This window comes from Carcharodon carcharias, chromosome 3 (genome assembly GCF_017639515.1).
Source record: "Carcharodon carcharias isolate sCarCar2 chromosome 3, sCarCar2.pri, whole genome shotgun sequence".
In the NCBI taxonomy this organism is placed as follows: Eukaryota; Metazoa; Chordata; class Chondrichthyes; order Lamniformes; family Lamnidae; genus Carcharodon; species Carcharodon carcharias.
Window position 1 is genome coordinate 170,151,291 of NC_054469.1, and position 25,087 is coordinate 170,176,377.

Below are 25,087 nucleotides of genomic sequence, written 5' to 3' on the forward strand. Positions count from 1 at the left end.
TGCAATAATTGAGCATGTTGAGTATCAAGTCTATTAAGCACTTTCATCATCATTCATGGAATACGTGTGTCACCATTTTGTTTTCTTATGTTCAATGCTTGTCCATATTAAATTACAGTTGCAATTTTTCTTCACACTATTGTATTTTGCCTGACCCACCTTGTTGTTCTGGAGGTGCCTTTTCAAATTTAACAATCTATCTCACTCGCTCACTTTTCCACAACAACTTTATCCAATTCAGGGTCGCGGGGTGTTGGAGCCGATCCTGACAGGCAATGGGCGCTAGGCAGGGTACACCCAGTCCATCACAAGGCTCTCACACTCTCATGCACAGACAAGACACACACACCAATTTTACCATGGCCAATCCACCTAACCAGCATGCCTTTGGATGGTGGGAGGAAACCAGAGCACCCAGCAGAAACCCATGTGGACATGGGGAGAACGTGCAAACTCCACATAGTTTAACAGTCTATCTGATTTGTTTAAATCTTCTAAACCCATATCATTAATGTGAATCAAAAGCAGTTAGGCTACCATACCAATTCTTCAGAAATCTGATTTAGCAGTCTCAAGATCCATCCTGACATAATTCTCCTAAAGCACCCTTTAGAAAATTTCTTATTGTGTTGCTCCGAGTGCACCATATACTGTAACAGGGCAAATTCAAAGCACCAGCAATCTTAATGTATTTCAGAACACATCTAATGAAACTAATTTTAGCAATATTACAAGGACTTCAAATTTCCCAAAGGGTAATTACAGGACTGTGGCTCAGTAAAGTATAAATTGGCTGAACTTTATGTACAAGTAATTTAAGAGACCTTGAAAGAGCTAAGAATCCTTCCATTACAATGCGATTTCCTATTTCACTAGAAATTTAATTTCTTTTTAAGTTGGAAAAATATTAGTTCTTTAAATTTTTGGACTAATTTTATCCCTATTTTTTCCGAAAGGTAGTTTTTTGAGCATTATCTGCTTTTGGCTGCTAACATTTCCATTTGAAGTTTTTTTTGCCCCAGCATCCATTTTATATACCCTGCAATGATATATGGCATCAACTTCCTCGTTTTAAATTAAAATTCCCTTGCTGCCAACCTCACTGATATTTACAATATAACATTTTAAGTTGCATTGATATGATGTTAAGTGTCACAATATCATCAAGCTCATGCATTTTCTAGCTTCCCATTTTTGCAAGTGATTAATCTTGTTCAGGATAGAATAGAATATATATAATATAAACCTTCTATAAAATCAAGTTTATAAATGCATGAGGAATTTAAGGAATTAGTTTGCCTCAGCAATACCTATAGTAGTGGCAATAATGTATAGCAAAATACCTCTACAGTTGTTTAATTGTGTACATTTGTTGATCATTCCCACAACAAAAAGAAAATCCCAGTGTATTTTTTTTCCCAGTGTATTATTTCAGACATCTAATATGGGAATGTTTTACATTTCTTTAATAGATGTATGAGTCAGCTGAACAAACTATAACAGAAGATGACCTGGCCTGCATTCTGAAGACTGCTTTGGGAGTAAATAAGCTTGATGTGTCAAACTTATTTGAGGTTATTGATGCTACTCAGAAGGGGAAGATCAGTTATAGTAAGTGTGACATTCTCTTGATTTAAAGCCAATAAAATGTTTATTAACAGTTAAATCTATATTTATCCAAGTCACAATGTAACCGGGGCAGAATCTTCTGCCTGATGAGCGGGCTAGCCAGGAGCGGGCCATTTTGCAAGCCATTTTACACGGGCGGGCCAATTAAGGCCCACCCAGCATGATGCGTACCTGGTAGCGTTCAGCACTACCTGTGCAAGTGGGGGGGGGGGGGGGACGCGGGTGGGAGAGTCGGGGCCTGCAATCTTCCACGCATACGTGCAAATGATCACAGAAATCCCCCTGAGGCACAGAGCTGCTTCAGGGAGATTAAGTTCAGATTGAATGTTTGAAAAAAAATTAAAATTATTCAGGCATGTCCCCTCATGTGACAGTGTCACACGAGCTGGGACATGTTTATGAATTGAGCAAAGTGTACTAAAACCTTCATGAAACCTTATCCCGCCCATGGATGAGGTTCCATGAAAAACTTGAAGGCCACTTGGGCTCTTCGCCTGCCCACCAACTTTAAGGTTGGGTGGGCAGCATTGTTAATGACAATTGGTTTTTCCATGGCTTTAACAGGCCTTTGACAGTTCAGCAAGCACGCAGCCACCTCTGGCACGCGCCTGCCAAATGGAAGATCTGAATGATGCATGGTGGCATCGGGATTCACGCCCAGTGTGAAGTTACCTCTGAGTTCTCTTCCTACAGATTTACTAATGCAGTTGTCCTTTTGTATTAGCCCCATTATTATGAAACTGAGGTCCCCTGCTCTACTCCATGTCAAACTAATTATTTTCTACTTTTACAAATTTAGATTCCTAGATTGAAATTGTAATTTAAGTGAATTTCATCTGAAAATTGACTGATTTACTAACTTGCTCAGTTCCTCAAAATCTGATGGGTTTTCAAGATTTGTTTTTCTGCATCAATAAAGATGGTTTGATCTGTTTCATTTTCTCTCATCAATAAACAACTAAAGGTATAATTTCAAAAAAATTATCGACTCAAATTAAAACTAGAAGAGGTATATTTAAAAGCCTAATTAGCAAATTAGACTTAACTCTGAAAAATGACATGTTCATATTTTTTTTTTTCTTTGCTTACTCTTTTTTCTCCCCCCACCTCCAAATCCCCTCATGAAACTAAATCTGACAAATATAACATTAATACAAAAGTCAAGTACAAATACTGGGAATGCTCATCAGCCAGACTGCATCTTGAGAGAGAAGGAGGATAAATATTTTATGTCTGGTACTTTTTACTTGAATTGGAAAACATTACAGATGTACCAGGTTTTAAGCAAAGATGGATGCAGGGAAAGGAGAGAGGGGAGGAGAGGAAAGAACAAAAGGGAAGGTCTATGATAGGGTGAAAGGGAGGAGTGATTTAATGAACATCAGAATCATTACCAGTGCCTCCCATCCAAAAAAAAGTAGTGACTATGATCGAAAATTGTTTCGCTATGTTGAGTCTGCAAGACTATAAAGTAACATATTGAAAGATGAGGTGCAGTTCTTCCTTTGAGCTTCATTAGAAGAGTGTAGGAGACCAAGGTCAGAGATAGAGTGTGTAGGGAATTAAACTGACAGACGACCAGAAGTCCATCATGTTTGCAGACTAAATGGAGGTGTTCAGCAAATCAGTCACCCAATCTGGATTTTGTTTCCCCAATGTAGAGGAGACAGCATAAAATTGACTAAATAGAAAGAAGTACGAGTTAATCACAGTTTCACCTACAAAGAGTGTTTGGGGCCCTCCACAATGGGAGGGGAGGAGGCATTACTCTTGTGCTTGCATGGAAAAGTGCTGTGTGAAGGGGAGGACATGTTGGTGATTGAAGAGTAGAGCTGGGATTCACAGAGGAAACAAAGTGGGGAGAGGGTAAGATGTATTTGACAGCATCCCTTAGGCTGTGACAAAAATGGAGCATTGACTGTGGGGCCTGGTGTGGTTAGAAGGTGCACAGGAAGCCCTATCTTGGTTCTGGAAGAGAGGAGAAGGATGAGAGCAGAAGTGCGGGAAATTGGACACACAGGTTTCGGGCCTTATCAACCACAGTGAAAACGAACCCTTGGTTGACAGAAAATATTGACATAGCAAAAGCAGTAGTACCGAGGATTGTCAGAACAGATGTGACAGAGAAACTGGGAGTATGGAATGGAGTCCTTACAGGAAGTGGAGTGGGAGAAAGTGTAATTGAGGGAGCTGTAACAGTAACGTGCCCGTGGAATCGAAAATAACCTCCGTCTTCAGGTTAAGTGAGATTAAATGGCAAGTGCCTGCTGAGGCAGAGAGTTCCAAAGTCGCACAATCCTTAATAAAATTTTCCCCGGCTCTGGCCTAAAAGGGCAACCCCTAATTTGAAAACAATGCCCCCTAGTTCTGGATTCACCCACAAGAGGAAACATCCTTTCCACGTCCAACTTGCCAATGTCGTTTCAGGATCTTATATATTGCAATCAAGTCACCCCTCACTCTTCTAAACTGCAGTGGAAACAAGACCAGTCTGTCTAACCTTTCCTCATAAGGCAACCTGCTCCTGGTATCAATCTAGTAAACCTTCTCTGAACCACCTCCAAAGCATTTACGCCCGCCCTTAAATAAGGAGACAAAAACTACACACAATATCTGAGGTGTGGTCTCCTGTATAACTGAAGCATAACACTCTTCAATTCCTATGTTCAATTCCTCTCATAATAAAGGACAGTATTTCATTAGCTGCCTTAATTACCTGCTGTACCTGCATACTAACTTTTTGTGACTCGTGCACTAGAACACCTAGATCCCTCTGCACCTTGGAATTCTGCTGCTGCTCTCTGTTTAAGTAATCTGCTTTTTTTGTTCTTCCTGCCAAAGTGAACAACTTCACATTATACTCCATCAGTCAGATTTTTGCCCACTCACTCAACCTATCTGCAACCTCCTTATGTCCTCTTCACTACATACTTTCCTACCTATCTTTGTGTCATCTGCAAATTTAGCCACTATGCCTTCACTTCCCTCATCTAAGTCATTGATATAAATTGTAAAAAGTTGAGGCCCCAGCACAGACCCTTGTGGGACGCCACTCGTCACATCCTGCCAATCAGAAAAAGACCCATTTCTGCCAGCCAGCCAGTCTTCTATCCATGTTGTTACCTGCTACACCATGAGCTTTTATTTTCTGCAATAACTTTTGATCTGGCACCTTATCAAATGCCTTCTGGAAATGCAAGTACAGCATGTCTACAAGCTCTCCTTTATCCACAGCATACTACTTCAAAGAACCCCAGTAAATTGGGTAATCATGATTTCCCTTTCACAAAAGCATACTGACTCTTCCTGGTTACCTTGAGTTTCTCTAAGTGCCCAGCTTTAACTTCCTTAATGATCGATTTTGACACCTTCCCCACAACAGACGTCAAGCTAATGTCCTATAATTCCATGTTTTCTGCCTCCCTTCCTTCTTGAATAGAGGTGTTATATTTGATGCTTTCCAGTCTGATGGAACCTTTCCAAAATCTAGTGAGTTTTGGAAAATTAACACCAACTCATCTACTACCTTATTAGCCACCTCTTTTAAGACCCTAGGATGAAGTCTATCAGGACTCAGAAGCTTGTCAGCCTGCAGCTCCATCAGTTTACTCAGTACTGCTTCGCTAGTGATAGTAATTTCACCAGGTTTCCCTCTCCCTTCCACCTCCTGATATACAGCTATTACTGGATTGTTTTCTGTATCCTGTATAGTGAAGACAGAAGCAAAATGTTTATACATTTCATCCATCATTTCCTTATTATCTACCATTAACTCTCCATTCTCACTTTCTAGAGGACAAACACTTACTTTACTTTTTTCCTTTTTAAACACCTGTATCCATTTTTAACTTTCTAGCTAGCTCCCTCTCATACTCTAATTTCTCCCTCCTGAAAAACTTTTTCTCTGCTGTTCTTTTATATTCTGATCAATTTTGTAACCTGCCATTCATCTTTGCACAGTCATATGCTTTTTCTCAGGTTTTATGCCTTTTTAGTTAACCACGGATGGTGGGTCCTCCCTTTTAGATTTTTTCTTTATAGTAGGAATATACATATTGAGTATTCTGAAATATTCCCATAAATGTCTGCCACTGTGTCTCTATTGACCTATCCCCTAGCCTAGTATCTCAACTCACTTCAGCTAGCTTAGCTTTCATGTCCACGTAGTTGCCCTTATTTAAGTTTAAAATACCAGTCTTAGACCCACTCTTCTCCCTTTTGAACTGGATGTAAAATTCAATCATATTGTGGTCGCTGCTACCTAGGGATGCCTTTACTATCAGGTAATTAATTAATCCTGTTACATTACACAATATCAAGTCTAATAAAACCTGCTCTCTGGCCCCAGAAAGTGCTGCTCTTTAAAAAAAACTATCTCGAAAGCATTCTATGAACTCCTTGTCCAGGCTACTACTGCCAGTCTGATTTTTCCAGTTCAGATGTAGATTAAAATTACCCATGATTATTGCCATCCCTTTATCACAAGCACCCAATATTCCTTCTTGTATACTTTGTCCTACAATGTGGTTACTGTTAGGGCCTGTAGACCACTCCCACTAGTAACTTCTTTCCCCTGCTATTCCTTATCTCCACCCAAACCAATTCTATATCCTGATCTCCTGAACCAAGGTCATCTCTAACTATTGCACCACTGCAATTCTTAATCAGTAATGCTACCCCTCCACTTTAACTAGCTTCCTATTCTTCTTGAATGTCATATACCTCAATCTTCAGGACCCAACCCTTGTCATCCTGCAGCCATGTCTCTGTAATGGCTATCAAATCATATTTATTTATTGATTTATTCATTTACTTTGTTATGAATGCTACACGCATGTAGACACAGCACCTTTAGTTTTATCTTTTTGTTATCTTTGTAACATCTAGGGCGGAATCATTCCAGATTTGCACAAAGTGCAGTAGCAGGCAGGAAAAAGGACATTTTACCGGCCAACCGCAATGGCTGGTTTTCGTGCAGTATCGTCCCATTTCATTAATAATGCAATCACGCCAGATCGCTGGCCTCTGATTTGCCCGCCTCACCGTCACCTCAGGCCTTCAGTAATCCAGGCACCATATTTAATGGGCCCCCCTGCACAGAGCTAGCACTCTCTTAGGGATCAGGAGCAGCTGCAAAGTCATGTCAAAGGGAGGAAACAGGTTTCCCCCAAATTTAGCAATGACTCCCTCAGGTGCCTACAGGAAGCAATGGAGGCCCGTTGTAAAGTCCTGTACCCACACTCTGGCCAAAGACCAACAATCAAGGTCACCAATCCAGCATGGGAGGCAGTGGCAGCAGTGGTCAACGCCAACACCTTGCAAATGAGGCTAGTCACCCAGTGCCAAAAGAGGATGAATGATGATCTCCATTCCACGAGGGTAAGTCGCTCTTGTCATCACTCTCAACTCTCTGAATTACAAACCCATCACGTCTCCACAGGGATCTCACTCACTGCCAGTTCAAGGGCCATCACCATTCACACACTCTCGCACACCATCACCTGCCCTATGGTCATGCCCTCACCCCATCCATGGCATCATCCACACATGCCAGGCATCCTCCTCATCCAGCCTGGCAGGTGTGCTGCTTGCACTCTCTCCATCTGTCTTCATGCAGGACAAGCTGGGGCACAACCAAAGGGAGAGGTCGCAGACTGGTGGAGGAATGCCTGACATCAAGGTCCTCACAGATTTTAAAAATAGAGTCATCCAGCTGGCCGGCGACAACCTGGACTGTTCCTGTGCTGACAGTGAGGTTGGCAATCAATCAGGTGAGGATCCAGCAGTGCAACATCCATCAGACAACCATGCTGGGAGTCAGTTCTCCTGTTCCACAGCCCCTTGCCATACACTAATTATCTCTCCTTGCTTTCACAGGCACATCTGGGAAGCGGCTGAGGGGGTCCACAACCCAGGTCCTCAACTCAAGGCCCAAAGACACCTCGGAAGAAGAATCTGATGACACCCTAATTAAAGGCTTGAAACAGCGCTCACCCACACCCTTCACCAGCACAGACATACCTCGGGACCTATTTCTCGAGCAGCCTTGATGTCACAATATGGTGAGCACATCGCCATTGTCTTATCCTCAGCAGGGGGTGGCAGGGACTTCCTAGATTTCTGGCACTTGGAGGTCTGCTGGAGGCCAGAAATCTGCAGAGTCCAAATCAGATGAGGACTCTCTGAATTTGGTCATACATCAGTTGCTAGAGCTGCGAAGGCAAGCTCAGGAACATCAGGAAGGGATGTCCGCTGCACTCTTCAGATTGCAAGGTAAGTTTGAGGAGCCTGTCCACCTTCAGTCTGAGGTGATAGCGCCAGTATGCCAACACACCAGTGGCAACACTGGTAGGATGGGGGCCGCCATGGAGACTTTGGTCCAGGACATTGGTCCTGCACTGCTGCAGGGGCTGAATTAAATCACCAACACCATAGTTGGCCTCCAGCAGTTTCACACAAGAGAAGTGTTGGGCAAATCAATCTCACTCCAGCTTCCCCTCGGCAAGGAATCAGCCAGGGGCCCTCAGACACCCATAGGGAGGAGGATCGGCAGGTGCACACCCGAGGACCATCCACCAGGTGATTCCAGAAGTATCCAGCACATCCGAATCCCTGCTTCCTGTGACCCCAGAAGCTCCAGCTCCACAGGCCAAGGAGGGTGCCACTGCCACACAGCAGGATCCTGAAATCAGGCTGGGGCCCTCCAGGTCTGTGCCCTCCAGAGGATGCCAGCCAAGATCATCACAGTCAGCAGGCTGCCTCCACCTCCACTGTGGCTGTTGGGGGAGCACCAAGAATTAGCAGTCAGATTAGTAAGGTTAAGAATATCTAGTTGCACAGCCTGGGCACTGGTTTTAATCGCTTGTACTTAATGTTCACTATTGTAAATAAACTCCCAAGAATGCCTCCGTGCCAATGGCTCCTTGTTATGATGAGCAGTGTTCATGTCACTCAGATGTCAAACGTTGGTCCCTGCACAAGATAAAGGCGGGTGTTTCAGTCTAGAGCCTCTTCCCTGTGCAGCCTTCAGACTAAAGTGATGGTCCGGCTTCACGCTCACTGGACACGTTAGTGATGCCTGTACCTTGATGGTGCTTGTCATTGCTGCCAGAATGTCGTGGGCAGGTGTCACAGAGTTCCTTCATTCTCTCTGTGTGCTCTCAGCACCTTTGAGGTGGAGCTGGCCCCTCTCTCTTCAGCATCTGTGACTGGTGACGCTGTGCTCCTGAAGGGGTCAGGTGCCGAAGGCTGACAAAGGATCGGATGCATTTTAAGTTTCACAGCTGAGTCTTCATGATATGACCCTGTTCACAGAGCTTGTGTGAGCTGCCCTCAGCCAGACAGGAATCAGACATTCACAGGGGCTATATGAAGATCAGTGGAGTGTCCTCACTGCATATTGTCATCATCCTCCACAAATCTTGCCATTATGAGAGCTCCCGAGCATGCCTGCCTCATCTGGCCAGTGTGAAGGCCGCTTTGCCGGCATCCTTGCCTTCAAGGACCTCCTCATCATCCCCTTCAACGTTCCCCTCATCAGAGGGTACATGCAGTTCCTCCATCTCCTGCTCAGCCAGGTCCTCTCCTCGTCGCAGCACCAGGTTATGTAGCACACAATAAATGACGATAATGTGCAACGCTGTCCAGGGACTGTATTGCAGTGCTTCACCAGACCTGTCAAGGCACCAGAACCTCATTTTCAAGCTGCCTATCATTTAGTCCACCAAAGTCCAGGTCACAGCATGAGCTTCGTTATACTGTCACTCTGCTGTAGCTTGAGGCCGCCACATGAGCATCTTCAGCCAAGTCCCCTGTGGTGAGCCAGTGTCCCCGAGGAGCCAACCCTGCAGCCTCTGGACCCTGGAAGATATCAGGCCTGAGAACTGCTAAGAATGTAGAAGTCGCGGCTGCTCCCGGGAAACGTGCACAGACCTGTAGGATATGTTTGTGGTGGTCGCACACCAGCTGAACATTCAGCGAGTGGAAGCCCTTGTGGTTTATATGGTTGACTGCTTGTTGTCTCGGAGATCTAAATGCCATTTGAGTGCAGTCGATGGCACTCTGCACCTGTGGAAAACCAGAGATCTGTGCAAATCCCAGCACTCTTGCTTCCTGGCTTTCCTGATCCGAGTCAAAATGCACAAAGTTGTGTGCCTTTGCGAAGATGGCGTTCGTGACCTCCTGGATCCACTTGTGTGTGAAGGCTTTGCAAGATCCTGTGCAGGTCACATGTGGAGCCCTGGAAGGAGTAACTGGCATAAAAATTGAGTGCCATGGATACTGGCAATGGATGCCCTCCATGTCCTCATGGCGCCAAATCCTGTAGCAGGTGGCATATGTGAGTGACCAGTTCTCTAGGCTTGCACAGTCTTGGCTGACACTGGTTCTCAATCATCTGCAGGAATGACAGGTGCCATCTATAGATCCTGGGTCTGGTGAGGCACCTACGAGCGATGGCTCGCTGTGGATCTTCAGCTGTGTGCATAGCAGGCCCTGCTGCCCCTTCATCTAAAGGGAGGTGCTCCTCCATTTGCCAAGCCTGGCACCTCTGCTGCTCTCTTCTTAGCTGGTCTCTAAGCCACGAGGCATACCGGTAAATCACCAGGCTCCATGGTCCTAATCTCCTCCTGCAGGATGAAAGGGAGAGGCGCGTGGGTTAGCATAGGTGCACTAAGAACCTCTTTTGGTTAAGTCTGAAGGCCCCTTCATGCATGCAGGAGTGTGGTCACCACTTGAAGGCCAGTTTGTAGTGTGCTTCATAGCTGTCCAAAACCCCACCCACCTCTGCCCCACTTCACTTGACCAGTTGGTGGTAGCTTCAGCCACTTCGGTATGCTGTGCTCTCAGCTCAGGCGCAAGCATTCTCCTAACCTGCAATGCTTGAATCGTAATGGGTACTGGTCCAAATTGTAATAAAGACATTGCAAGGGACTGAGAGTGCCTCCACCAGTGAATGTGCCATGGCCACCTTTCTCAAGTGGTTTGTACAACTTGCCTAGTCAGCCAATTGCTCTATTGTCCCCTAAAACACACATTAATTTACGATCTGTGCCTGAGGGGTGAAAAGTTCTGGAGCATTTGTTGGCACTTTCTTGCTTTTGCATTGCTTGAGTGGGCAGAAAAGCTTCAGAGGCCCGACTCCAAAGATGCAGCTGCTACTGAACGACCTCAGCTGCGGAAGAATCCCATTTTTGACCAGCTTTTCCAAGGGCATGGCCACTCCCCCCCCCCCCCCCCCTCCCCCACCCTGCTCACCCCCATGTGCATGAGTATGTCCTTCAGCCTGTGTGACCTTGTCCTCCATTACCTCCCCCCACCTTGGCTTGACCTGCACTGGAGCCCTTGCTCCAGCACCACATTGAAAGCCAGCCTGGAAAAGGTGACTTGCCTGTGCACCGAGTGCACAGCGCCTCTTCTTTGATGTCCAACGGGCGGTCAGTGTTTACAAGTGCTGCACAAAGTTGTGTGCACTCGGTGGAACCCCCTTCTCCCACAGTCTTTGAGCTGCACTTTCATCTGTCTAGTCTCATTTGCCCTATGCCAATTTGCACATGCTTCAGGTAGTAATCCAGAGATTATTACCTTTTGAGATTCTACTTCTTAATTTGGTGCCTAGTTTCTCATACTGAATATGCAGAACCTCTTGTCTTGCCTCTTTATGGAAACTCTTTCCTTGTAACTCACCAGCTGACTCCCCAGAACCTGTCCGCCTTCTCAAGGACATTTAGGGATGGGCAATAAATGCTGGTCTAGCCAGCGATGCCCACATACCGTAAATGAATTTTAAAAAGTGAATCCCGGAACTGTTTGATGGGAATAGTATCAGTGGATTCAGTGTCGTGGTTACATTTGGTAAATCGAGAGCTGAGGTGGCATGGATAATCAGCCATGAGCCAGCAGAACTTGATCTAAATGACCACTGGAGGTGAGCAGTTGTGTTGCTAACAAACACCCCCAGATCCAGCAGGGTGGAGTGTTGAAATGGCAAGCGACAGGGAGGTCTGGGTCATGCTTGCGGACAGCATGACCTAGACCTCCCTGTCGCTTGCCATTTCAACACTCCGCCCTGCTCTCATGCCCACATGTCCGCCCTTGGCCTGCTGCATTGTCCCAGTGAAGCTCAACGCAAACTGGAGGAACAGCACCTCATCTTCTGACTAGGCACTTTTCAGCCTTCCAGACTGAATATTGAGCTCAACAATTTCAGATCATGAACTCTCTCCTCCATCCCCACTCCCTTTCCGATCCCCCTTTTTTCCAATAATTTATACAGATTTTTCTTTTCCCACCTATTTCCATTATTTTTAAATGTATTTCCATCCATTGTTTTATCTTTGCCTTTTAGCCTATTTCGATCCCTTCTCCCACCAACTCCCCCCCCCCCCCCCCCCCCCCCCCCCCCCCCCCCCCCCACCCCCACTAGGGCTATCTGTACCTTTATTATCATATTCCTTAGATAGTATCACCAGCTTCAACACCTCTTTGTCCTTTTGTCTGACATCTTTTTGTTATCTCCACCTATCACTGGCCCTCTATCCAGCTCTATTTGTCCCCCCCCAAAAAAAAAAAGCTTATATTTCACCTCTTTTCTATATTTCCTTAGTTCTGTTGAAGAGTCATACGGACTCGAAATGTTAACTGTGTTCCTCTCCGCAGATGCTGTCAGACCTGCTGAGTTTTTCCAGGTATTTTTGTTTTAGCATTGAAAACCTGATGTCCTGACCAACATTTGCCTCTGAAGTGACATCAGTAAAATGTCATTTATCTCATTACTGTGTGTTGGACCTAGCTGTGTGCAAATTGGCTAATTGGCTTTAACATTCCCAACCTTGTATCATTGACCGTATTTTTAAAGTATTTAATAGGTTGCGAAGTGCTCTGTGATCTGGTGAAGTCATGAAAGGCATTATGTAAATGCAAGCTCTTTCATTTCAAATGGTAGTTTATTTATATAAATATTTATTTTAAACCCAACAAAAGTAAACTTATAACATGTAAAAGAAATTTAATACTTACCTTCTGAAAGCTTTGAAGAAAAAGACAGGGTGGAATGGAACTGACCAAAATGCATTCAACAGTGTCACCTGGTGTCCTTATTGTATAATTGCAGTATGGCAAGTTTACATGTGGATATTCTTAGATACTAGCAATAGTTTTTTTTACAATTGGAAAGGGATCACTATGCATATGATTCGATTTCTTTGTCATCAAAGCTATTGAAAGGGGACTGTGACATAATATACAAGATCACTATATTTTCTTCTGAGAACTGGGTTTGAAAGCAACTTGGACAGGTGTGAGCTACATACAGAGTCCAGAAGAAATTGAGTTTCAACTCTAGCCCCTGTGATGTATCTGCAACACAAAACCAATTATTTGATTATAGTGCAAAGTTTCAAAGACCAGAAGGCTGGGTTGTCTGAAATAGAAATGTCATTAGTGTACAATAAAAGTAACAGTTCAGAGATTGTAGTTGAGGCACCTTGCTGAGGCAGTGTAACTAGCGCTTTATGCACATCTAAGAACTTAAAAAATAGGAATAGGAACCATTCAGCCCCTCGAGCCTGCTCCGCCATTCAATAAGATCATGGCTGATCTGTGTTTCAATTTCCACATTCCCATCTAACCCCGATAACCTTAGATTCTTGTTAGGCAGCTGAATCAAGCTACCTCTGCCTCAAAAAATATTCAATGACTCTGCCTCCACCGCTTTCTGAGGCAGAGAATTCCAAAGTCTCACAACCCTTAGAGAAAAAATTCTTCTCATCTCTGTCCTAAAAGGGTGACTCCTAATTTCTAAACAGTGCCCCTAATTCTGGACTTACCCACAAGAGGAAGCATTCTTTCAGCATCCACCATGTTTAGGCTGTTCAGGATCTTGTATATTTCAAATCACCCCTCACTCTTCTAAACTCCAGTGGAAACAAGCCCAGTCTGTTCAACCTTTCCTCATAAGATAACCCACTCATTCCAGATATCAATCTAGTAAACTTCCTTTGAACCACCTCCAACACATTTACATCCTTAAATAAGGAGACCAAAACTGCTCACAAGGTGCGATCTCACCAATCCCTTGTATAACTGAAGCATAACATCCTTACTTTTACGTTCAATCCCTCTAAGGCATGCTATGCCTGCCCTGGAATGATTTAATCGCTGACACCGGATGCAGTATTTCAAACATAAATAGAAATGTTGCACAAAGAAGCAGATACGTCAATATCAAAAGTGGCTAATGCATTTTTAAGATTTAAGATTTTCATTTTTGACAAAACTATTCCAAAAATCTTTAAATTTATGTAGTTGTTAGTTTGGCTTATTTATATAAGCTTAGACGGTTAATAGATTTGCAAACATTGTAAAATCTGGCTATTGTTGTATGTAGCACCTACTATAAACTAACAGTAGATGTTCCTGAGGCCTCACCTTGCCACTGCAGTGAACACCCATCCCAAATCTCAGGATATGGATAATTCCATTGCTGTGGGGGTGGCAGCAGCCCAGACACTTTGCCACTAGCTCGTAGTTGAAGTAGGACCTTTGAAGCAGATCTTGGCAACAAGCAGGAAGCTGTTCCATCTTGGCCACAGACACAAAATTGCATCAGGACTTTCTGTTTTTAGTTGGAAAACTGGCATTTCTGAGAGTCATGAGCCACACTTCTGCCAGAATCTGGTCCTTGTACAGCAAAGTTTGTATTGGAGCAGTGCAGATGGAACTGCTAGGATTTCTGTCTTTCTCATTCTTGGGAAGTGGGCATCACTGGCAAGGTTGGCATTTATTGCTCATCTCTGGCTTCCCTGAGAACGTGCTGGTGGGCCACTGCCTTGTTGGACTGGATTTATTCCTTGAAGTAGTTTGATACAGCCGAGTGGCTTGCTGAGCTAATTCATAAGGTGGAGCTGGAGTCACATACCAGGGAAGGTCAGAAGGTTTCCTTCCATAAAGAACATTAGATATTGGACTTTTATGGCAATCCATTGATGACTTCTAATTCTAAAACTGAGATTTGAACTTTAATTTACTGGTCTCTTTGTCCTGATCCCTGGATTACCAGACAAGCACAGTGAGTATACCTTAGGCTGCAGGGATTCAAGAAGGTGACTCACCACCATCTTCTCAAGTGCAACTAGGAATGGACAATAAATGCTGGCCTTTCCAGTGATGCTCACACACCACAAATGAATAAAAACAAAAGTAGCATAACTACACAACCATAATCTTCTGATGTCAATGTAATTTTTTCAGTTATGATGTCTGCATGGAAGGGGTGGTGGATGCAAGAAATTTCTGCCCCAGTTTATGGTAGAATTTTCCAACATCCATAGTAATAGGGTCCCTATATCTACTTCTGATGTGTTACTTTTCCCTCTACTTCTAGCCCAGGCATTTTGAGATCTAGGCATATAAAGGATCTCTGGGTGTAATGCTTCCTGCCACTGTTTGGAATGGCATTTAGGATAACTGTACACAAATAGAGAAAGCATAATCACATGTTTATTTTTCTAACTTCAGTGGACTTCTGCAAGTTTTCATGTATGAATCCCGATTATGCTGAGGAGTATCTTTACTTGGACCAGATGATGGGCTTCTCAGGCTGCATGGAAAACCAGCTTGTTCCTACTGCAAATGGATTTTGCACAGACTTCTCACCTGATGACCAAGAGGAGGAGAAAGAAGATAGTACCTTGGCTAAAAAGCTTAATTAACTCCTTGGATATGATCCTTCTCCTGGTGAGAGGGGTGGACCAATTTAGGGCACACACGTTACTTCTGTTGACCTGACTCAATATCCTTCCTGTATGAACTTACTGCCATTTTCCTGTACTTATCATCTCTCCAGTATAATATCTGAGTTGAGCTTGGTTTTAAACACAAATTTAAATGTCATTGGAAGCCAAGATTGTGAAGATGCTTATTATTTGTACCTGTACTTGAAGGGAACCAAGCACCTATTTGTTCCATTTTCATGTTTATGGTATGTGTGTTATGGTGACTATGCATGTTTAAAACTTGTAGCCGCAATTGTGCTAACGCATTTTGTTTTTCTGTTTCTAGTCCATTTATCTTGTATTTGCTTCATTTTATCACACAGCAGCTTTTGAAAAAATGTTTGCAGAAGATGGGAGTAATCATATTTTCCTACCAGTGTTACAGTGTAACAAACTTTTTTGGCATGGTGCGTTCTGTTCTCTAATGATGTGACAACTAGGATATTGTTGCTTGCTTAATGTTTTAAGCATCATCATTCTGCTCCTTGCTCTTGCTGTAATAACTGGACAGAGGAAAATGTTTCTAATGTGAATGAAGTATAAAGGACAACATGAGGGAATGCATTAGTGTTCATATTAACATTTGATTAATTTTCTGAATGTAACTTCACAGTTATTTCCATTACAATTGCATAGGAATTATTTTTAAAGTTTTGTGTTGCTATTTTTAATGTAACAATGTGATGGAAAATACTTGAGGGTAATTATCCCATATAATTCAGTCGGCTAATTGTTTTTAGCATTGAGTCGTATGGTTTTAATTGATCTGGTAATAGAATACATTATCTGATGTGTGCAAATACCATAAAGCAAATTAACTTGAGAAAGGAACAAGAAAATAAGTATAATGGACCAATAAGCAGATGACATATGAAACAAACTAAATATCAAGATTTTGAATGAGATGATGCATGCCAAAGCCTTAATGGTTTGTGCAGTATGTGAAAATTGCCACCCTGTCTGCAACTTGGGAAGGAAAAGTTATTTCTCTGATTCTAAAACCAAATATAAGAATCATTGATGTATGTGCTAACCAGGAGCATTGCATAGTGTAATTACTATCTGGCTCATTTGTATGAATACTTGTCTAATTATTGTGTAAGGCTACCTATGTTGATTTTTTAAAAATTTAAAGCTTGAAAGAAAGGAAGCAACAAGAAATGATGTATGTCTGCTAACTTAAAACGGAAGGGAGAATACAGTTAAAGTTTCAACGGTACAGATTATAAAGGAGAGTTGGAAATCTTGGACGTGACTTTTTTTGTAAAGGAGTAAATAGAAATTCCACAAAATAAATTGCCAAGCCACAGAATATTAAACTTAAGGGAGATATAAATGATATTTTAAATCTAGCTGATGCTGCTTCATGTTATGTCGTATAGCTGATTCTGTTGAAAATAACCATACACATTATGACTAAGACCATTCCTGAGAGAACTGTATTTTTTAATGTGGCTATATGTTTGGTTTACGGCTAACAGCCACGGAGAACAGTAGGTAAAAGGATGCCACATGTATAATAGGCGGACTTTCCCAAAAAAGAGGTCGAATCACAAGATGTTATTCCATTGAGGATTAGACTGGTCATAGTTATTGCTGCTTCAACTTGGAAAGCAGATGGAACATATGATCTGCATCAAAAGATCATCCTCAGTCTGGCAAATTGCTGTTATCTAGATACAGTGGAAATTTACATAGCTGGGTCAGTGTTGGATTGATACGCAGTATTGATTGGCTTGGTCCCCTTTGACATCTGGGAATCGCACCTTACAAGTGTTCAGGGTGGGACGATGGTCATAAGCCTTGGAGTATTGCAGATTTAACACCACTGCCAGAGAAAATCGGGTCAATTCTGGGATGCTGATGTTTCTGCTGGATAAAGTGGAATGAAGATATATAGTTTGTTTTTGATTTTCCTTTGAATGAAGTGAGAAAGGGGGGGGGGTGTGTTTAGATTGCAAAGTTATAAAATGGAGAAAACTATTTCCAACAAGGGTACAGAAATTGAACTTTTTCCCCTTGAAAGGTGTTTGGTCTTTTCTTAACTGTGTCTCTTGTCAAGTTTGTTTGCCTTGTAGCATGTAAGATTAGACGGTTTGAAAGCAAAGTGCACATGTTGATGTTTGTAAGGAAAATTATGATTCATTTATGTCTAATTTCTGTTAGAATGGTGAAAGTACAGGAGTACAGGAAACCTGCATTTTACCCATACAGATTGATTTTACACATCCATTCCCGTTATTGTGTGAAATAAATATCCTAGGTAAACTCTGCCACTTTACCTTACAGTTAGCTTTTTAGTTTCTTTTTTTCCCCCTCCCATGGTGCAATTTTATTCAGTGGATCTATATGTAAACAGTGTTTGAAAAAATATTACTACAATGCTTTAGGAGTGGTAAAATGGCATTGTGCTAGCTTTAAACCTAATGTCTGCTCTTTATCTCATTATAAATGCTGTTGTTGATTCAATCCTTTTGGCTGAATGATGGCGTATAATAATAGATACCCTGAAGCCAATGAATAGGACACCTACAGCTCAACTTGCTTAGTCTATCAGTTTAAAGTCTTAGAAATCAATATGGAACTAGAGTAAGTTAATGCTGAGTAAGAGCAGTTAACTGAGAATTATGCTGAAGCTCGTTATTTAAAACAGATGTGTATTTTGAATTTTGGATAATGTTACAGAGGAACAATTCAAAGTTAGTTGTCAGGATGTTGTTTTGATGTACTATATAACACACCGTCTTGTTGAACTCCTGTTGGATGATATGAAGCATTTATTGATGAACATCCAGCGGTGTTAACATAACCATTGACATTATCGGGAAAATTTTCAAACTAATGTAGGAGAAATCAGAATTATGGATACTGTGATGAAAGACATTAGTATAATCCTACTGAATAATACGCATTGGCACTGCCACTTGTATAATCAAATAGTCTTCAAAATTAATTGCAACTGTTGCATAATTATGATTAATATTTTTAGAGTTAATATATGCATGTAAATCCTTCCATGTGAATAATGGTGAATCAGATCAAAAGTTAATAAATCTTGGTGCTGTACACATCATATTCAGTGTTGAAGATGTTGAACTTAAGATTCTTTTTGAAATCAGGTTTGTGGCTTATGGAAAAAATACACTCCAGCACAATATTTAATGAGCCTCAATGAGGATTACAGTGCAATGGGAAGAATTTGGATTTGTCCAACTTTGTGGATAATTCCAGATAAAGCATTAATTGTTTTTGCGATATTCTTCGAAACGTATTGTACTCTTTGAGGACTTTTTGACTTTATTTTGTATGTACACTTACTGAACAGCTATTTCCAATTACCCTTTTATATATTTCTGCAAAGGGTGACTGGGTCACATGATTTTGAAACCTGGGGTCAGTACAATTTCACTGTAGTGAGAATGAATGTTTCCAATCATGATCTAAAAAATTAAGAAAAATTCTGAAAGTTGGGCATTGCTTATTATGAAAACTGGTCACTGTATCAACACAGGGAACTGAAGATTTACACTCAACACCCCGTGATTGAGATTGTTGGGATTATAGCTGAAAGGAGATAATTTACTTGTATTTGAATTAACTTCCTTAAGTGACTGCATAAATGTAAATCATGTAAACATTTACAGATTTGTAGTTTACTGTGTCTTAACTGCAGAACATGTGTGTAAATGACATATTAATAACATTTACAGCATCAGTATGTAATTCCATTATCAGACATAGGCCACATTGGGTTTTGTAAGCTTTTTAATGTGTATATGTCTGTCAAAAAATACCTCAGTAGGCAAGCTATCCTGTGTTCTTGGTTGTCTTTGAAAGGAATCATGAAATGTGCAGAAGGCTGCTTTTTTACTACCTGTTTACTGCTGTATTTTACATTTACCTTGAACAAAATTGAACATTTTACTTTGAGTTCAAGTTTCACGATGGATTATGTATGAAAACCTGTTGCAATAACTGATCATATTTTTCCAAGTTTTCATTGTACATAAAGGGATTACTGCTCAAACTTACATTGGACTTTGTGTTTCACAGTGGAAATTATTTGAGTTGTCTGTATGAATAAACACCAATAAGTGCTGGGGTTTTTTTTTGCTAATGGGTTATTGAGCACAAAACAAAATTACATAAATTATTTTTTAACTTCTGCAGAAACTTGTGCTCCCAGCTGCTACCCAGTTTTGCCCCTGCACAGCACACACCAAAAATGTGCAAAATAAATGGAATAGTCTCAAGGATTTTGTCATGAGGTCTATCTTTGCCCTGCTGGTAAGAAATTTTTGAGGTGAACAAATTTTGTCTTGTCTTTTGTTGTCTCAGAGTAAGCATCTAAGTTGCTTTAAACCCCTATCTTGTGACCCAGCCCAAAACTATGCAAATTCTCCTGTTGGGCGCAGGGCATTTGAATGATCAATAGAATCCTGATGTAATGGGAGTCTGTATCCATGACATGAGTGGAGAAGGCAGAAATTCCTGTCTGCTATTCAAGCATAAAGCCAAGAAGTGAGCATGTAATAGGCAGTGAGGGACATCAACTGTGCTTATGAAGTTGTGGTCTAAAATTGAAATATATAATTTCATGCATATGCCAAAGGAGGAAAAAGATTCCATGTTGCAATTGCATTCTGGCTGAAAGATGAAAATTAATTTTAAGATTGAATCATATAATTCAGACATGCAAAAACACTTCAAAACATAGATTAAGAAGGAATAGAGAAGCAAAGCTGGAAATGGAAGGTAGAAAGTTACTGAGTATGAAAAGCAGAGGGGAAAAACGACTAGAAAATGGACAACACAAAAGTTTGCTAGTGCTTAATATATTCTTCAATGGTGAATAGAGCACAAAGCAGATAGACATTATTGTAGCATGGTTTAAAGAGGGATGTGAATGGCAGTTCAATATTCAGGGTTTTCAGATGAGATGGAGGATTAAGAAGGGGAGGAGGTTCACAATAGTGATTAAATAAGCAATTACAACTGTGGCAATGAATGATATGCTGGTAGGGTCAATGCGTGAGGCAATGAGTTGAACTGAGGAACAAAAAATGGGGTAAACACACTGCTGGGAATGTATTTATAGATCCAAATAGTCCAATGGGTGATATTCTTGAAGTGAAAAAACAGTAGGCACTAACGAGGAATTTCAACTATCCTAATATTGGATAGTATATATAAATAATATAATAATTGGTACAAAAGGTATTGAACTCTCAGAATTCCTAAATACATTCAGGAATTCCGTTTTTAGCTAGTAACTAGTAAGTCCAACAAGAGAAGGGGAAGTTATCAGTCATTATTACCCTTTGTTTTAGGGAATGTAGTTGGACAGGTGTGAAGGACAACATTGGGTAAATTCCTTGCCTGAGCTTCTGCTGGAGTTACAAATTTTGTTGGGAGCAAACAATCACACTTCAATTGAGAAGTAAGGCACAATAAACATGTGTCCCACATCTTCAATGGGGGAAGTGATAAGCACCTAATGACCTCCCTCAAGAACCAGACAATGGAAGATAGCTCCAATGTGGTGTAAATGCAAGAATGAGAGATGTGGAAGATTGGCATTCTTGAGGTTGATTATCAGCAGGAAATAGACGATTTGTGTCTTTCACAGAAAACCCTTGTTTAAAAAAGAGAATTGCAACTTATGATCTCATCCCTGACGGTCAGAACTAAAGATTTGGAGTATTGCCAAATTTTGGAAACGTGTTGGCCAGGCCAGCAGCAGAAATGATGTAATTGGGAATAAATCATAGGATGCCACTATTTCTGAAGGCAGTTGGGGAAGTTGGCAGGGCCTGGTCAACTTCACTGAGGGACCTACAACGCCATCAGACCACCAAACAAGGGGTGATTGTACTAAGTTAGGAACAGAGTAGGGGTTCAGCCTCTAATGGGACAGAGTTACAGGTAATGTAACTGTAGTTGTGACTGTATTCCATGATTGCTGAGTGAAAATCTTCTCTGACAGCTGTGGGCAATTCAATAAAGCGATTGTGAGTTATCCAAAGAAACCAGTCTTTTTGGTCATTCTGTTCAAGCCATACACTTGTGAATCTGGTGTCACAAACCCAAATGTGGGAAGGTCTCTGAGGAAGAAAGAAGATCTCCCGCACCCCCATTACAGGTGGGAGGGGTATCAGCATGCGAGCATTCTGGTGATAGTGCTTATAATTCAATTAGATTTAGCATGATTATAAAAAAGGGCAAAGATGCACCAGGAATAGAAGTTTTCAGTTGGGAAAGACTAATTTTACTGAGCTGAGATGTGATTTGGCACAAGTGGACTTGAAATAACTATTTGAAAGTAAATCAGCATCACAGTAGTAGGAGACATCAAAGGAGGAGATAGCAAGGGTTCGGAACCCTGAAATGGTGGTTCCAAATAAACAACCTACTGGATGTTGAGCACACGAGGAAAGTTAAGGCATAAAAGGAAGGTTATGTTAGATAACAAAGCTCAGCACTGAAGAAAGCATGGGAGCATTGAAAATACAGGTATGAAATTAAGGAAATTAAGAAAGCAAAGAGGATAAAAATATTTGCAAGTAAAAACCCAGTAACGGGGAATAGATTTAAGTAATTGATAAGTGCAGTGAGGTTGTGGAACTCACTGCTTGAAAAAGGTAGCAGAGACACCCTACTTGAATATGCACTTGAAGTGCCATAACCTACAAAGCTAAAAATGGGGATAGTCCATCTTGCCCAACACAGTCATGATGGGCCAAATAGCCTCTTCCAGAACTTAAAAATTCTATGAAACAATATTTCAACTCTTATATAGAAATTACACTTGTAAAGGTAAAGAAAAATACAAAAATCATTAAAATGTCGTATGGCATTTTGTTCTTAAATTTAACCTTTCATGGGATATGGACGTCGCTGGACAAGCAAGCATATATTGCCCATCCCTAATTGCTCCTGAGAAGATGGCGGTGAGCCTTGACTGATGCAATCCGTATTGGGAACGAAGTTCCAGGATTTTGACCCAGCGACAGTGAAGGAACGGCGTTATCATTCCAAGTCAGGATAGTGTGTGGCTTGGAGGGGAACTGGCAGACTGTGGTATTCCCATACAGCTGCTATCCTTGTTCTTCGAGGGGTGGAAGGCATGGATTTGGAAAGTACTATTGAAAGAGCCTTGGTGTGTTCCTTCTGTGCATCTTGTAAATGGTACACACTGCCACAGTGTGTCAGTGTTGGATGGGGTGCCAATCAAATGGGCTGCTTTGTCCTGGATGGCATCAAGCTTGTATATTATTGGAGCTGCACACATCCAGGCAAGTGGAGAGTATTCCATCACATTCCTGACTTGTGCTTGTGGGCAGGCTTTGGGGAGCCAAGAGGCAAGTCACTCACCATGGAATTCCCAGCCTCTGACTGGCTTTTGTTGTCATAGTATTTACATGGCTGGTCCAGCTCAGTTTCTGATTAATGGTAACTCCCAGGATGTTGTTAGTGGGACATTCAGTGATGGTAATGCCATTGAATGTCAAGAGGAGATGGTTGGATTTTCTCTTGTTGGAGATTGTCATTGCCCAGCACTTGTTTGGTGCGAATGTTACTTGCCACTTATCAGCACAAGCCTGAAAATTGTCTAGGACTTTCTGCATGTGGACATGGACTGCTTCAGTCACTGAGGAGTCATGAATGGTAGTGAACATTGTGCAATCATCAGTGAACCCTCCCTCTTCAGACCTTATGTTGGAAGGAAGGTCACTGATGAAGCAGTTGAAGGTAGTTGGGCTGAGGACACTACCCTGAAGAACAACTGCAGCAATGTCCTGAGACAGACGATTGACCTCCAACAACCACAACCATCTTCCTTTGTGCTATGTATGACTCCAACCAGTGGAGAGTTTTCCACCTGATTCTCATTGACTTCTGTTTTGCTAAGACTCCTTGATACCTCACTCAGTCAAATGATGCCTTTAAGTCATGGGCACTCTCACTCTCTCCCCACTTCTAGAGTTCAGCTCTCTTGGTTATTGCTGAATAAGTGTTGCTTTTGGCACTGTTGATGACACCTTCCATCATTTTACTATTGATTGAGAATAGACTGAGTAATTGGCCAGATTGATTTGTCCTGCTTTTTGTGAACAGGATGGACCTGGGCAATTTTCCACATTGCTGGGTAGATGCCAGTGCTGTAGCTATACTGAAACAGCTTGGTTTGGGGTGTGGCAAGTTCTGGAGCACAGGTCTTCAGTACTATTGCTGTCAGAGGCTTTTTGCAGTATCTAGTGCCTTCAGCCTTTTCATGCAGTGAACCAAATTGACTGAAGACTGGCAACTGTGATGCCAGGGATCTTAGGAGGAGGCCGGGCTGGATTATACACTTGGTACTTCTGACCGAAGATAGTTGCAAATGCTTCAGCTCTGCCTTTGCACTGATGTGCTGGGCTGCCCCATCATTCTGGATGGGATATTTGTGGAGCTCCTCCTCCAGTTAGTTGTTTAATTGTCCACCACCATTCACAACTGGATATGGCAGGGCTACAGAGCTTTGATCTGATCTGTTGGTTGTGGGATCGCTTAGCTGCCTATTGCCTGCTCTTTCAAACTTTTGGTATTCAATTAGTCCTATGTTGTCACTTCACCAGTTGACACCTCATTTTTAGGTATACCTGGTGCTGCTTCTGGCATGCCCTCCTTAACTCTTCATTGAACCGGGTTGATCCCCTGGCTTGCTGGTAATGTTAGAGTTGGGGATATCCTGGGCCATGAGATTAAGAATGTGAGTGAATACAATTTTGCTGCTTCCTGTTGGCTCACAGCGCTTCATGCATGCCCACTTTTGAATTGCTAGATCTGTTTGAAATCTATGCCATTTAACAGTGGTAGTGCCACACATCACAATAGAGGGTATCCTCAATGGGAAGTCAGGACTTCTCCACAAGGACTGTGTGGTGGTCAATCCTACCAATACCGTCATGGACAGATGCATCTGCAACAGATTGGTGAGGACAAGGTCAAGTAGGTTTTCCCTTCTTAGTTCCCTCACTACTTGCCACAGACCCAGTCTAGCAGCTGCATCCTTCGGGACTCACGCAGCTCAGTCAATAATGGTGCTACCAAGCCAGTCTTGGGGATAGACATTGAAATCCCCCACCCAGAGTACATTTTGTGCCCTTGCCACCTTCAGTGCTTCTTCCAATTGGTGTTCAACATGGAGAAATACTGATTCATCAGTTGACGGAGGGCAGTAAGTGGTAATTAGGATGATTCCTTGCCCATGCTTGAGCTAATAGCATGAGATTCCATGGGGCCTGGAGTCAATTTTGAGGACTCCCAAGGCAGCTACTTCCCAAATGTATTACACTTCCTCTGCTGGGCCTGTCCTGCTGATGAAACAGGACATACCCAGGGATGGTGATGGTGGTGTCTGGGATATTGGACGGTATGGTTCAGTGAATCGGACCGTTGCTTGACTAGTCTGTGGGACAGCTCTCTCAATTTTAGCACAAACCCCAGATGTGGGTAAGGAGACCTGAGTTACAGCATATCCAGCCTGAGAGTTTGGGCAGATACGCTATTCCTGGATACCCAAAACTGCTTTTACCATCTACAAGGAGGCACACAATATCTGCTAAGGACAGCTGTCTTCTAATGCAAAGGAATGCAGTCTCAATTGAGTATCTAGTAACACAGTTGTGATTAGGATTCCTATA

The 25,087-nt window shown here is 42.1% G+C and overlaps 1 protein-coding gene across 3 annotated transcripts in view; it reads left to right on the plus strand.

Annotated features, from left to right (window-relative positions):
* The window catches only part of LOC121275952 (lysophosphatidylcholine acyltransferase 1-like), a 209,783-nt gene extending 190,351 nt beyond the window's left edge, over nt 1-19,432 (plus strand). For all 3 annotated transcript variants that reach the window (XM_041183858.1, XM_041183859.1, XM_041183860.1), the window contains exons 13-14: nt 1,473-1,611; nt 15,145-19,432. In XM_041183858.1, the coding sequence (XP_041039792.1) occupies nt 1,473-1,611; nt 15,145-15,338 (333 nt within the window). In that variant the 3' untranslated portion in view covers nt 15,339-19,432. The remainder of the gene's footprint in view (nt 1-1,472; nt 1,612-15,144) is intronic.
* The last annotated feature ends 5,655 nt before the right edge of the window (nt 19,433-25,087 follow it).